General features: G+C 41.1%; 1 protein-coding gene across 1 annotated transcript in view; it reads left to right on the top strand.

Moving 5' to 3' along the window:
* The window catches only part of LOC141147033 (bile salt export pump-like), a 122553-nt gene that overhangs the window by 74948 nt on the left and 31873 nt on the right, over window positions 1-15732 (top strand). The window contains exons 16-20 of the mRNA XM_073634005.1: window positions 2299-2403; window positions 7734-7895; window positions 11137-11340; window positions 12663-12904; window positions 15424-15580. Of these exons, the coding sequence (XP_073490106.1) occupies window positions 2299-2403; window positions 7734-7895; window positions 11137-11340; window positions 12663-12904; window positions 15424-15580 (870 nt within the window). The remainder of the gene's footprint in view (window positions 1-2298; window positions 2404-7733; window positions 7896-11136; window positions 11341-12662; window positions 12905-15423; window positions 15581-15732) is intronic.

Here is a 15732-nt window from a genome sequence, read left to right as displayed (position 1 = left end):
GAGCCCCAAGAACAAGCAGGAACTGAAGACAGTTGCAGTAGAGGCCTGGCAGAGCATTACTAGGGATGAAACCCTGGTGATGCTGGTGATGTGTTCCAGACTTCAGGCTGTAATTGACTGCAAAGGATTTGCAACCAAGTATTAAAAAGTGAAAGTTTGATGGATGATTGTTAATCTGTCCCATTACTTTTGGTCCCTTAAAAAGTGGGAGGCACATATACAAACTGTTGTAATTCCTACACCATTCACCTGATTTGGATGTAAATACCCTCACATTAAAGCTGAAAGTCTGTAGTTAAAGCACATCTTGTTTGTTTCATTTCAAGTCCATTGTGGTGGTGTATAGAGCCAAAAAGATTAGAATTGTGTTGATGTCTCAATATTTATGGACCTGAATGTCACAGTACATGTTGGCATTGCATGCAGACCAATTTTATGCAGTGTGTGGCGTATGGTCTGTGCACTGACAGGCTGACCCCCACCCCTTCAACCTCTGCAGCAATGCTGGCAGCACTCATATGTCTATTTCCCAAAGACAACATCTGTATATGACGCTGAGCACATGCACTCCACTTCTTTGGTCAACCATGGCGAAGCTTGTTTTGAGTGGAACCTGTCAGCTTCAGGGTCTTGGCAATCTTCTTATAGCCTAGGCCATCTTTATGTAGAGCAACAGATCTTTTTTTCAGATCCTCACTCCTCAGAGAGTTTTTTGCCATGAGGTGCCATGTTGAACCTCCAGTGACCAGTATGAGAGAGTGAGAGCGATAACACCAAATTTAACACACCTGCTCCCCATTCACACCTGAGACCTTGTAACACTAACGAATCACATGACAAGGGGGACAATGGCTAATTGGGCCCAATTTGGCAGCAGTTTAGACATTAATGGCTGTGTGTTGAGTTATTTTGAGGGGACAGCAAATTTACACTGTTATACAAGCTGTACACTCACTACTTTACATTGTAGCAAAGTGTCATTTCTTTAGTGTTGTCACATGAAAAGATATAATAAAATATTTACAAAAATGTGAGGCGTGTACTCACTTTTGTGAGATACTGTATGTCTACATAGAGCAGTAAGCGTGGCTGCAGTGAATGAATTGAAGTCAAAAGGTAAATCACATATACAGTTTTGTCTTATATCTGAATCCAAATTAACATAATGGGGGGAGCTACTAAAACTGGTACACATAAAATCTGGTGCAGCTGTGCATTGTAACCAAGAAGTTTCTAACTTCAGCTTGTTCAATTAAGGGTTGACAATAAACCCTAGAAGCTGATTGGTTATTATGCACAGCTGCACCGAATTTTGTGTGCACCAAATTTAATAAATCACGCCCAATGGGTCTGGGGATAATTCCAAGATCAGGCCTAGTTGTAGATGGAGGGTTATGGGCTAAAGCAACCACTGGCTTTAGATACTGGTTTTAGATACTCCGACAGTTATATCTCCTTATGATCATTACTAAATTTCTTCCTGACCACAACTGTTCTTGTCCATCGTTGTTCAGTGTTCTTCTCAATCTTTATTTGCTCCAGCTCCTCCTATTTTTTTTCTCCTTTATATAAAATACTTAAAAAAAAAAACTAACAATGAAAGCGGGAATTCAAAATGGCAATGGGAGGTGTGCCCTCACCAATAGACTCCCAAAGAAATATATGACTTTGTCAGATGGTTTAATATAGGGTTACTATTAGTCCTCATTTCTTGGGGACAGTCCCTATTGTGAGGGGTCTGTCCTCAGAAAACAGGCACCCCCAGGAAACTGGCAGTGTAGCTCTTGCGATGCGTTGGTGCCAACTCCAGTTACATTGTGTAAATTTCAATTGAAATTATTGCCCCTGGCGTAGGCGCCTCAATGCCTGGGTGGCTCCGGCAACACTGTTTTCAATGTTCCAAAGAATTTCTTTTGGTGGCTCAGGCATTTTGTCTTTCTATATATAAAATTCAAAAAGTTCAGCGCTTAAATATATGCAGCTGTTTCTTCAATCAAACAGGAACGTATAGCCAGTAGGATCTCAAAGATTCTTACCAGATTTTCCAACCCATACACCAATTAATGGGTCTAATAAAGCTTCTTTTTTTTTTCACTTCATTGTCTCCATGTCTTCTTTAAACCTTTTCACAATCTCGCCAGTGTATCAACTGTGAGTGATCACTATCTGGGAATTTATGTGTTCACTTTCTGGGACCATCTCTTTGTTGCTTATAAATAAAAAAGAGTCTTCATATATGGCCAATTTATTCTCTATAGATGTACTTTCTGAGGTTTCTGCTTTTCCCCTCCATTTTAGACTTTTTCACTGCCAGATGAAGCTGAACAGACACGACAGATAAATGGGATGTGCCTGTTATTTGTGATAATTGCAGCAGTGTCATTTATTACCCAGTTTTTACAGGTAAGCCTGTAATGTGATTCTTCAATGCTCAGTGCATATATGAAATGTTGTTTAATGTTAGTACTGAACTCTAAGCAAGCAGCTAAATATATGAAAAATCTTTTACCAGTTAAAATATTTGCTACTCTGTGCAGTCTTGTGATTCACACAAATCTGTCAGACAGCACAGTCAGGCTGAAGAGTGTGACTATAGTCATAACAGAATGAATAAAAACCAAGCGCTGATGTGGATAGATATGTGTGATATAAATAAATTGTGCTTAAAAATATATATATATACCAATATAGTTAGTGCTATAAAAAAATCAGTAAATTAAAGCTGCTATCAATATAGGGTGATCAGATAACCAAACAAATAGTACTAAGTATAAAATTGATGCGCTTTAAATAAATAGTGCACAATATGCTGCTGCGACTAAGCTTAAATCCAGGAATAAAAAATGCATACATGTGAATAAAATAAATACATAATTATGGTGCTAATACATGTGTTAAAATTGCCAAAAAAAAAAAAAAAAAAATTGCCAAAAAAAAAAAAATGCCAAAAAAAAAATCTTCAAATTGGTGATGTGACGGTTAGTATAAATAAAATAATAATGACACTCTGAGTACAATGTCCAGGCAGAGATAAATAGTGGGAGAAAGTAAAAATAATTAAACAGTTCCTTCCCTTAATCCAGATTGATTGACTCACTGGGTTAGATCGTTTGTATCAGGATATTTAGTTTTTCTTGCATCCCACTTCAACAATTATACTGCTGGTGATTCGGCTCTCAGGATAAAGGTTTTATGCAAAGCAAGCAAAGAAAAAATAGATCATTGTGCAGTGAACTTACTAGATAGTACATAAGCAAAACAGAGACAAGATATACACTCACAAACTCCCGGTCTATTAGAAGCATTCAAATAAGCAGATTGCAGTCAGCCGCTGTGGACGAGGTTTCCCATAGAGAAACAGCTGCTGTTAACCTTCAGGTGTATTGCAGCACTGAACGTCCTAAGCTCCTCCCACGCGTTACATCACTGACACGTGACTTTTTCAAGGAACTTTATTACCCAGTTTTACAGGTAAGCCTGTAATGTGATTCTTCAATGCTCAGTGCATATATGAAATGTTGTTTAATGTTAGAGCTGAACTCTAAGCAAGCAGCTAAATATATGAAAAATCTTTTACCAGTTAAAATATTTGCTACTCTGTGCAGTCTTGTGATTCACACAAATCTGTCAGACAGCACAGTCAGGCTGAAGAGTGTGACTATAGTCATAACAGACCTTGCAATGGGGCCAAGAGGCACAGGGGGCCAAGAGATGTCTGACTAACAATGACTATAGAGGAATGTCAATTGAGATGGAGTTTATAAAGGGCCCCTTAATGGTTTTGCCCTGTCCCACTTAGGTTGGCCATACATTATGGAATTTTCTTTTCTTCAACCCATGGTTGAAAGGAAAAAAAATGCTTGATTCCCCCATCAACACAGCTCTCTACCACCAATAGTGCCAGCCTTTTCCTGCATGTACCCATAATGTCACCAGCACTAGGTCCTAATAGACTGCCACAGCTGCCAAGGAGACAGACGCCAGACCAGCGCTGTCAATAGCAGGGGCAGGATGGCAAGAGGAGGCTGGGGAACCCCACAGATGCAGAACACCAGGGCCCGGTCACAAGTGCAACCTTTGCAACCCTGGTAGTTCTCCCACCGCTTAGGACCCTTATATTTTCCTGGTGTGCTGGTGACATATCTCTTGTTTTCTGCAACCCTGGGGGCCCCAATACAGTAGGAAGGGGGCTCACTGCAGAACATGTGAAACGGTACCATTGTGGGATTGTAAGAAAGGGCCCCGCAACAAAAGTAAAGGGCCCCAGGATATATATATATCTATCTATATATCTATCTATATATAGATATATATCTATATATAGATAGATATATATATATAAAATTGCATTTTATAGTTGCCCCCCCTACTTTTTTCCCTGTCCCCCCATGTGCCCCCCCTAAATATGAAAGCTGGAGACGCCACTGCTCATGCTTACGCCCTTTCGGCATCAGAAGATGCCACCTACACAGAACTAGCGAAAACCAGTGGGACCCTGATATATTCATCTACTATAAAAGGGAAAAAAAAGCAGCACTCCAAAGTGCAACAACATGTAACATTCAGTTGTACTAAAAAAGTAAAAAGGTGTCCATGTGAAAAATAGAACCTCAATCGGAAGGTGGAGGAGCGCAAGGTCTCTAACATCCACCAGCTCTGTGATGTCTTTAAGGAGGAGTGGAAGAGAACTCCAGTGGCAACCTGTGACACTATGGTGAACTCCATGCCCAAGAAGGTTAAGGCAGTGCTGGAAAATAATGGTGGCCACAAAAAATATTGACACTTTGGACCCAATTTGGACATTTTTACTTAGGGGTGTACTCACTTTGTTGCTAATGGTTTAGACATTAATTGCTGTGTGTTAGGTTATTTTTAGGGGATAGCAAATTTACACTGCTATACAAGCTGTACACTCACTACTTTACATTGTAGCAAAGTGTAATTTCTTTAGTGTTGTCACATGAAAAGATATAATAAAATATTTACAAAAATGTGAGGGGTGTACTCACTCTTGTGAGATATTGTATACTATACCAACTGCACTATATACTCTGAACTGCAGTATATATTCTATACGAACTGCACTATATACTCTGCTGAAAAATTGGGCCTTAGGTGTTGGTGGTGGCAGAACACGGTAACCCCTCACAGTTACTCTTGTTGGGTGCGGGAACGGTCCCTGCTATTAAATATTATTTCAGAGGCTGCTTGCCTCTTTTAGTGACCTGTGAGCGTGTGCCTCTCCTTGAAGGGCTTCCACTCATGATGGGTATTTTTTTTTTAACACCACACTACACTGTATTATATACTGTGAACGCCGCCTGAAGTGTATTTGAAACTGTACACACTGTATTATATACTGTATACACTGCCTGCACTGTATTAGAAACTGTATACCGCAGAATGCACTGTATATATAGGCTATGCTGAATGCAGAATATATATATATATATATATATATATATATATATATATATATATATTAGTCTGACTGTATATATATCAAATACACTGCCTGTATATATATAGGCTACGCTGAATGCAGAGTACCGTATTTATCAGCGTATAACACGCACCCCAAGATTAGGAGGGCATTTTAAGGAAAAAACTTTTAGGAGGGAAGTTTAAGGAAAAAAACTTACATTTAAATGCCCATCATTGCAGCCTTGTCAGTGTCCATCTGCAGCTTTGTCAGTGTCAGTGTAGCCTTGTCAGTGTCCATCTGTAGCCTTGTCAGTGTCCATCTGTAGCCTTGTCCATCATTGCAGCCTTGTCAGTGTCCATCTGCAGCCTTGTCAGTGTCAGTGTAGCCTTGTCAGTGTCCATCTGTAGCCTTGTCCATCATTGCAGCCTTGTCAGTGTCCATCTGCAGCCTTGTCAGTGTCAGTGTAGCCTTGTCAGTGTTCATCTGTAGCCTTGTCCATCCCTGCAGCCTTGTCAGTATCCATCTGCAGCCTTGCCCCTGTGTCATTTGCAGACTACTGCCGCAAGAGTGGCCGAAAAACGCCGAGAGTGGCCAAAAGCCCCCGAAAGGCTCACAATTGGCTGGGAATCGGCGTATAACACGCACTCATGATTTTCCCCTGAATTTAAGGGGAAAAAAGTGCGTGTTATACGCCGATAAATACGGTAACTGATCCAAGGTATATATACCCTGCCTTTGGCCAATTATGGCTCTCGCTGAGGAGCGTGCTGTGATTGGCCAAAGCATGCAGGTCAGGTGTATGCTTTGGCCAATCATCATGCAGCAATGCACTGTGGTCTTGCAGTGCATTATGGGGCACTCAAATTTGGTGTGAACGCCCCATAAAATTCACTATTCGGCGAACCATCGAACACCCTATGTTCAAGTCGAACTTACGTTCGACTCAAACTCAAAGCTCATCCCTAGTGCTGAGTTTTTCCGACACATAAAAGAAGGCACATTCTGTTGAAGTCTTTCTAGTTTGAGAACAGAGAAAATAGCGGTAAAATAATACAAGGAAAATTTTCAACCTGACAAAATGGTTTGGCTTTTAAATCATGATTGCTTTTCTCTATATTTCTATTTCATTGGCACATCATCCTGTGCTGTCACAGCAGTCTTATACTGAGGTGTCCCACAGAGGTAGTTACTGCTGGTGAGATTCAGTAAACACACTAAAAAGGTCAGTAGGGGACTTAAGGGAAGCAGTCTACTTGACTACATAAAATAAATACTTCATGCCATTTAAAGAGACACTTTTACTTTTGTAATTTTAAACTGCAAGTCTGCTAAAGTAGATTTCTGATATTGCTGGTTTGGGGGAGCTAAATCACCCACAGGCATGTCATTTATTAGGGAGAGCTCACAGTTCTGCTTCCAACACCCTGTACTTTTCAATTCTTTGATTTACTAAAGAACTATGGAATATTCACTGAGCTTATCTTAGGATGTTGTTACCAGCCCTGCCCAGTTCTCATTTCCTTGACTACAGAAAAGAAAGGGAGGTGTTCTGTAGTCTACTTCAAGGCTGACAACACTGCTTGGGATTTGAGTGCAGCAGAGGCACTGTGTTGTGTTGCTGCAGGAAGTTATAGCAGAACTTCACCCAGAAGGGTTCCGCTCTTCCGTCTCCCCCCCTTAGGCAATCTGAGCGGAAGTTCACTAATGCGCCCGCAACTTTCTGGAACACGTCACAGGTACCAGGAGACTGTGGGACCATTCAGAGGGCGCAGTGTGGCTCCTGCATGCTCAGTGGGAAGCCGGCTGTGAAGGAGTCACAGCTGGCTGCCCACAGTTAACATGCCAGTCCCAAGGACCCAAAGACTGGAGAAGAACCGGCTAACGTGAGGACAGTGCTGCATTACTGGACAGGTGAGTGTCTGTTTTTTAAAAGTTAGCAACTACAGTTTTCGTAGCTGCTGACTTAATTTTTTGGAACCTGGCTGAAGCTGTTCTGTAAGCGCTCAATAGATTTCTGGCAGATCAACAGGTATTTCAGAAATTAGTACTGAAGTTAAAATTAAGTTAACTGACACATTTTACTGCTACTATAATTGGTCTGGGCCACTAACTTTCAATTACTTCTGTTCACCAAAGGGCCATGGAAACATTATAGAACATGGAAACAGTGTTTACTGATACTTTATTTTAAGCAGTTATCTAGATGTCCCTTTCTTGTTTAGTTGAATTGGTCTTTTTTAACCTTGCTTGGATGCAGTGACACGAGGATCATATGAAAGCAAAAGACAGTAACACAGGTTTTTTTCAGGGTTATGCCTTTGCTAAATCTGGAGAGCTTCTGACTCGGAGGTTGAGAAGAATTGGTTTCCAGTCAATGCTTGGTCAAGAAATTGGATGGTTTGATGATCCCAATAATAGCCCCGGGGCTTTGACCACCAGACTGGCCACAGATGCATCTCAAGTTCAGGGGGTAGGACACAAACTTTTAGCAAGTCATAGAAATATTGGTAAAATGAATGATAAATTATTATTAGGCACTCAAAATTCTTGCTGATGAAGTAAATGTAAATATATGAATATGATACAAAAACACATTTGCTAGTTGGGGGGGAGGGTATCTTTGTGTGCCCAAGAGTAACCTCTGCTCAACTGTACTTTAACTGATTTTTTTCTTTCAAAATATTTTATTGAATTTCCAAAAATATAAAACAAAACATTATAAAACAAAACAATACAAAGCAGTACCCTTTGAGGTTACAACAGAAGCTAGAGACACAGAGTAGGTATCAAGTAAGCGTCTATCAGATGAAAAGGGACCATAGAAGCTGATATCACTCATCCAACTGTAGATTATGTGCCAGGCCTGAGGACAAAAAAGGGCATGGTCAAGGAGAGGTTCCGCCAGCACCCCGAAAGGGATCATGCTGTGCCCGGGCGAATCTCTAAGAACCCCCAGTATCAAAACATCACCAGTCAGGCCTTGGTTTTATCATAAACATTAGGATTGCTAAAACCTGCTTCGTAAACCCCAAAGGGATCGTCCTCCCGGAGAAGGACATGATGCTCAAATGTCAGAGGGTCACTCTGAGTACCTATGAGGGTTAGGAGGAGGGGGGGTGGAAAGAGAGGAGGGGGGGAGGGGGTGGAAGAGAGAGGGGAAGAGTAAAAGAGTGAAGAGCCTATCAGTGCGTCCTCCTGCGGACCTAAGTACTTGGCGGTTGGACACCTGGAATAAGGGGTTCCCAGGTAGCTTCAAATTGCGTTTTGGTGTTGAGGAGAATGCTGGAGAGTTTCTCTTGGGACATGATCCAGGATATTTTACGTGTGGCAGCCTTGAAGGAGACCTTGGATTGTTTCCAAGCTTTGGCAATGGTCAGTTTGGCACCCAGGAGAATGAAATGTATTAATTTATGCGTCTGTTTCGGTATTTTTGGTAAATTTGCATTAAGAAGGGCAATGGCTGGGGTGTTTGGGATCTGAATTTTCGTGACTTTTCGGATCAGGGAGAAAATCTTGCTCCAATAGGGCCTTAATCTCGGACATTCCCACCAAATGTGGGCTAAGGTGCCTGAGAGTTGACACCCTCAGAAACATCGGGTGTCTGCTGAGGGGAACATTTTGGAAAGTCTGTCCTGGGTAAGGTACCATCTGGTGATGACCTTGAGGCTAGATTCAATTAGGGAGACATTTTTAATGCCCTTGAAGGATCTATTAAAGGAGGTTCTCCATCCTTCTATGTCCCAGTTGAGGGATAAGTCACTCTCCCAAGCGATCATATACGGGGCCTTAGTGGATTGGTGTGCCAGTGACTGATAAATGATGGAGATTCCGCCCCTCTGTTCTGTGGACTGCCCACACCATAATTCGTACAGTGTGAATCTGGGAGGAGAGGGTTTCCCCACTCAAATGTGGTGAAGGAAATGGCTTATTTGGTGAAATCTGTAATGTTCTGAATTCGGGATCTCGAGATGATTGACACAAAATTCCAGGGAAACAGGGCCATTGAAAGTGAAGAAGTGTCCAATTCGATACAACCCCTTGATGAGCCACCATTCAAAGGCTTTGATGTTTAGGCCAGGAGAGAAATCAGAATTATTGAAGATATGTGCTAGGGGGCGGGCGCTCGAGGTTAATGCAGGGTTGGTTCTCAAATTGTCCCATAATTTCATTGAATGAGAGAGAGTAGGGGATAGGATTGGGGGACGGCTCTTTGGGAGGACCCAGAGTAGGAAGTCTAGGGTGTATTATGGAGCCACCTGCCTTTCTATTTGAATCCAGTCTGGTTTCTCTGCCCTGGAGTAGACCGAGGAGAGTTGGGCCAGCCTGGCAGCTTGAAAATACCAGAATAACTAGGGAAGCCCTAAACCCCCCTGAGATCTGGATAGGAAAAGGGTTCTTTGCTGGATTTTATGACCTCTCCCTGCCCATATGAATTTGTTGATTTTTCTTTGGAATGCAGTCAAGTGATGTTAATTGGGAGGGCCCTACACTTTAACTGATTTTACATGTTTATTTCATGTTTCACATTGTAAACCATGGCAGTTGAGTGTACTGGTCAATAGTCCTTTATAAAAGCTACCATCATTCATATTATAGCACCATGCCTGTAATACTGTTGCCATAAAGTAATCACCCTGGAGCAGTTACAAGGAGCATGTACTATACTCCAAATTTGCACTATAGTAGAGAAAATAAAAATGATAAAATAGGTAAAGCTTGTCAGATTTGGCCTTAAAGTATATTTAAGCCCAGAATTTTTTCTTTTTCATTTTGGATAAATTGGGGAAGGCTTAGAACCCCTGTCATGTTTTATATCTTTCTGTGTTTCTGTTAGGGGTGACAAAACAGGACAATGTGACAGTGGGCTCCATTCACAAAGCAATATTTATTCTTTCAATTTCTTTCAAGTTTATTAACATTAGTAAATACCACACTGTCAAGGAGTGGGTGGCCACTGGCATCCTTAACAACCAGTAACTGTCATGGATGGTAAGGTGTCATCAGCTGTCAGCTAATGAAAAAGAATTACCGACTTTAAAAAAATCAGGAAAAAAATAGTGTGCCCCCCCATCCAGACCAGGCCTTTATCTGAGCATAGATTCTGCCAGGTCATGAAGGGGGGGGGGCGAGCGTGCGCCCCCTCCTGAATCACACCAGGCCACATGCCCTCAGCATGGGGGGGAGAGTGCTTTGGGGAAGGGCTCCCCCATAGCACCTTGTCCCCATGTTGATGGGGACAAGGGCCTCTTCCTCACACTCCTGGTCGGTGGTTGTGGGGGTGTGGTTGTGGGGGTCTGTATGTGGGCGGCTTATCAGAATCTGGAAGCTCCATTTAGGAAGGGGGCCATCAGATCCTGCCCCCACATGGGAATGAGTATAGGGGTACATAGTACCCCTACTCACTCACCAAAAAGAAAAGGAGTGTAAATAAACACAGGCAGTTTTTGACACGACTTTTATTAAAACCACAAACATTTTTAAAACTTGTCCTCCAGTGTAGATCCAACACCACCGCCGACCCCCCCCCCCTCCCCAAAAAAAAAACACAAAAAAAACATGGAAACCGTGGAATAAGACCTTTTAATCATGCCTTAAAAGGAATTGCATTGGCCAAATCCATTAAGGGCACATGTCATTTAATGTTTATATACTCCTTTAGGATAATTTCATAACTTTTTTAATATACTTTTACTTAAAACCATTTTCTCCAGGCTACAGGTTCCCAGATTGGAATGATTGTTACTTCCATGACAAATATTGCAGCATCGCTCGTCATTGCATTCTTCTTTAGCTGGAAGCTCAGTCTGGTTGTCCTCTGTTTCCTCCCCCTGATTGGATTGTCTGGAGTGTTTCAAGCTAAAATGCTTACAGGATTTGCCAATCAGGACAAAGAAGCATTGGAAGAGGCTGGCAAGGTAACAAAATTGGGATCATTGAAGGTAGTCTTCATTCAATAATAAGACCAAAGCATATGAATAATATATGAATAGTATATGAATAATAAAAAACAAAAATTACCCAATCAATATTCCACATGATCAAAAGATCAGCCACCAAATGGAGAGTCTGTCCAGGGGGCTGAGAAGGCAAGGAGTGGGCTGAAGGATGCCTGAAGGGTGAAGGTCAATGTGCAAGCGTGGCTCATGCATCAAATAGAACCCACTTCAGAAATCCATGGTGACCAAATGCTGAGTGATGTGGACACTGTAGGGCAATTTTTGGCTATTGTTATTCATGTACATTATGTCGGAAACATCAATACCCTGATGAAGTGAACATTGTTTTATGACACGCATTGAGATCTAAGATATTTCATACACCTGTATTTTCAGTATTTATATAAATTGTATCAGAAGAAGAATGTGTATAATCTGCATTATATGTGCAAAATTGTAACAATGATGTTTTATGCATTTTTTTTCTATGTAGTAAAGTATATGACTTTGTTTTTATGCATAGTGTTTATAACTGTCTACACCTCCATCAAAAGTCCCTTGGGCAATCTTATTTAACTTTTTACGAGTATTCGGGACAGAGGTATTCTAGTCTGCCTTAAGCCTCGTACACGCGATCCAATAGTTGGCCAACAGAGCGTCAGACTTTTGTCCAAAGGGCGTGTGCCAGGAACTTGTCTTGCATACTAACGGCACACAATTGTCGGCCAACAAACACAAACATAGTGACGTATTACGTAGAATTTCAGCTCTTGAGCACCACCCTTTGGGCACTTTCTGCTAATGTCGTGTTTGGTGAGAATTGATTCCAAGCATGTGTGTTGGACAACAGTTGTCTGAAGAAGCGTACTAACGGTCGGATTTTAGGTAAACAGTCTGTCATCACACAATTCCCTGCCGAAAAGCCGATCGTGTGTACGAGGCTTAAGGTTACTTTTGGTGGACATATCTTGACATTGAAGACATTGCAAGATACAGTTTGGTAAACAGATTAATACATTTTCTAATGACCGTGCAAAACCAAGATGTCAAATATGGAAGAAGCAGTTTTGTGCAGAATTTACAAGCAATAAACTGTTTAAGCCAATTAAACAGAAATCCAATTTACATTATCCATTTCACCAAGCTCTTAAGCAATGTGATGTAAGCTGTTTGCAAGAAAAGCTTATCAAAGGATATTCTAGAGGTCAAAAGTCATTCCATTATTAGCACTTTCCATTTTGGTTTAATACACTACTCACAAAATAATTATGAAACAAATTTATTTTGAATCTGCCACTCAGGTCTCCAGTGAAGCAATCGGTAATATTCGAACAGTTGCTGGACTCGGAAAGGAGAGGATGTTTGTGGAGATGTATGAGGAGCTGCTGGTAATGCCATACAAGGCGGCAGTGAAAAAATCTTACGTATACGGAGTATGCTTTGGATTTGCCCAGTGTGTCATCTTTATGGCTTATGCTGCATCTTTCAGATTTGGAGGATATTTAGTCAATACAGAAGGTTTACACTATTCTCTGGTGTTCAGGTACAACATATTGATTCTGATAATCCAGGAAGCATGTGTGTCATTTTATTGATATTTCATGCTTTAATTAAAGCAAAAAAGGGAAACCTTTTCAGGGGAGTGAAATCCAACAGCATTGACTGTCTTATTGACATATTTTAGCTGAGCTGCTGATGTGAAAATATTCTGAGAATATAGGGCCAACTTAAACCTATCTGGTCTTCTTTTGTTGAGAAGAAAGTAGACTTCTTATTTAATTTAGAAATAGAATGACCACGGAATGCAAAGGGTTAATACATTTCTTTTAAAGAAACCCGCTGACTTTTTCAGACTTTTTATGTTGATGACCTCTCTTCAATAGTCCATTAATCTTTAACCTGGGAGAAGTACGTAGATCAGAAGATCTGAGTTCACTCTCACTTTTCTTGTTTTTCGCTGCTGTGACTATTCCATGACTGAAAGAAAAAAAGCTATAGACAACCATTGAATTTTCAAAAGAAGCTCAGTAATAGCAGAGTATGGTTTTCTCTCACTAAAGTTTAACCTTAAAGCCTACCATCAGACTGAATTTTCCTTCTTTAAAAAGCTCTAGCTGTGATACTCACCTGCAATCTGGAACTGTCTCCTTGCAGAACCTCTTCTTCATCACAAGATACAATCAGCCTTCCAGGTCTATTAATGCTCAATGTCACTCAAAACAGAAGACTGAGCTCACAAACCCCTGACAGTGCATTGGCACCGCACCCGCCATTTATAGTCCCGACGTACGTGTTTTACGTCACCGCGTTTAGAATGATCGGATTTTCCGACAACTTTGTGTGGTCATATGTATGCAAGACAAGTTTGAGCCAACATCTGTCGGAAAAAATCCATGGATTTTGTTGTCGGAATGTCTGATCAATGTCCGACCGTGTGTACAGGGCATTACAGTTGTGGCTATGTTGAAAAGGATTTGCGATATGTCCCAGAAACTGAAAAATCATAAATTATGATTCGTCACAGAAATGATTCAATTTTTGCACCCTACAAACTAATACATGTGGCACAAATATTAGCTGCAGATCCCCACGTGATATAACCCGGTGCAGATCTGCACTTTGTCCTGATTCCTCTGATAAGTATCTGCAGACAGTTGGGAGAAGCTTTCCCCTCCCTTTCTTCTCCCTCCCTTTGCCTGGTTGGCTGGATACACATCAGAGTGGGCAGGCAGCCGACAGTTCTGTGCTGGTCAGCTTCCTACAGTTCCCTCTCTTCTGGGCAGTTACTTACCGATCACAGGGTTGTGAGCTGGTAGCTTGCTGTATCGCTTGCTGCAATATGCACGCAATAGACAGAGATCCCTGAGGATCTGCTATTTTTAGAGCCACTGTGCACATAAATTTACATGGAGCAGGGCACTGTGTAATGTATAGTTTAGGCCCATTATACTATAGATGGAAGTGGACCTAACAAAGAGAGTGTTGGAAAAGAACAGCAGCATGTAATGTAAAGTTGTTAATAAACTGACAATACTGTATGAATTATATCTATCTATCCAGCAGGTGGCCCTGTAGTATAATAGTGTGTTATCTATGGTTAGGTAATCACAGGAAGTACCAACCTTATTGTGTAATATGCACTTGTTTGTGTTCTCTTCCTGTTTGTCTCCATGATGATAAAAGGCATTTGATATATTTCTCCATAAAAGTAAAGCTGTTTGCTGTATCCAAGAAGCTTCCAAAGCATGATTTCAATACTCAGCTAATAGAAAGCAGCTGCACAATGAATATCATTATGTCTTTCTCAACTGACTTGTCTCACACTATGCAAGGATAAGCTTACCTGAGTCTGTGTCTGCATGAATGTGCTAATCAGTATTTTGTTTTCAAAAACTGCATTTGCTGAGGACCAATCAAAAGAGGGGAGTCACCAATGGACTTGCATTTAATGTAGTTTTTATTTGTCAGGCTGGAATGGAGTCTGTTTGTCAGTTCCCCATTAGGCTGTAGAGTTGGAAGCTCCCTAAAACTCTGCTCTGGGCAGAAAAAAATGATCCCTTGCAGTTGGGCTGTGACTGCACTGCAAGGGTTAATAGCTAATTTTATCCAGGGGAGAGGATAAATAGTTTTACTTAACTGATCCTCCGCTCCCCCGGCAGACAACGCTCCCCCACGATCCTGCGGTAGACTGTTCCCCGACATCCTTACATCTAGAGCAGTCTAGTCTTCATGATGTCAAGGGGGCAGTCTAGATGCAGAAAGGAGCAGAGGATTGGGTAGGCATGTTTTCTTTTATTGTTCCCCTAGACATAAATGAGCAATTAACCCTTGCACTGCAGGCACAATCCCACTGCAAAGAATAATTTTTACTTACCCGGAGTTGGGCTTTAAAGTAATGAACAATTTTTTTTTAACAGATATTAAGAAATATTTTGTTGTCTGCCTTTACTGAATACATTTTTTTTTAATAAATATAAATCAATGTTTAAAATGTTATATTTTATGATTTTTAACCATAATATGCTACAAACATACACTAAGAAGTCCCTCTTTCTCCTTCAGAGTAATTGCAGCTATAGTAACAAGTGGCACTGCACTGGGCAGAGCTTCCTCCTTCACTCCGGATTATGCCAAAGCAAAAACTGCTGCCACTCAATTCTTCAAGTTATTGGATAGGATTCCTAAGACCAGCGTTTACAGCACAGATGGGGATAAATGGGTGAGACAGCTGATAAAAAGCCTATTCTATTTCAAAGCACTGCGCAATTGCAGAATACATTTGGATCTGTACATAAGGAGGGATATGCGATTAGTCTTCTTTTGGACTATCAGTATCTGTCGGGTTTTGGTTCCACCTGAAGCATCTAACGT

The sequence above is a fragment of the Aquarana catesbeiana genome, linkage group LG06 (assembly GCF_042186555.1).
Source record: "Aquarana catesbeiana isolate 2022-GZ linkage group LG06, ASM4218655v1, whole genome shotgun sequence".
NCBI classification, from domain to species: Eukaryota; Metazoa; Chordata; class Amphibia; order Anura; family Ranidae; genus Aquarana; species Aquarana catesbeiana.
This window is presented reverse-complemented; position numbering and strand designations above follow the sequence as displayed.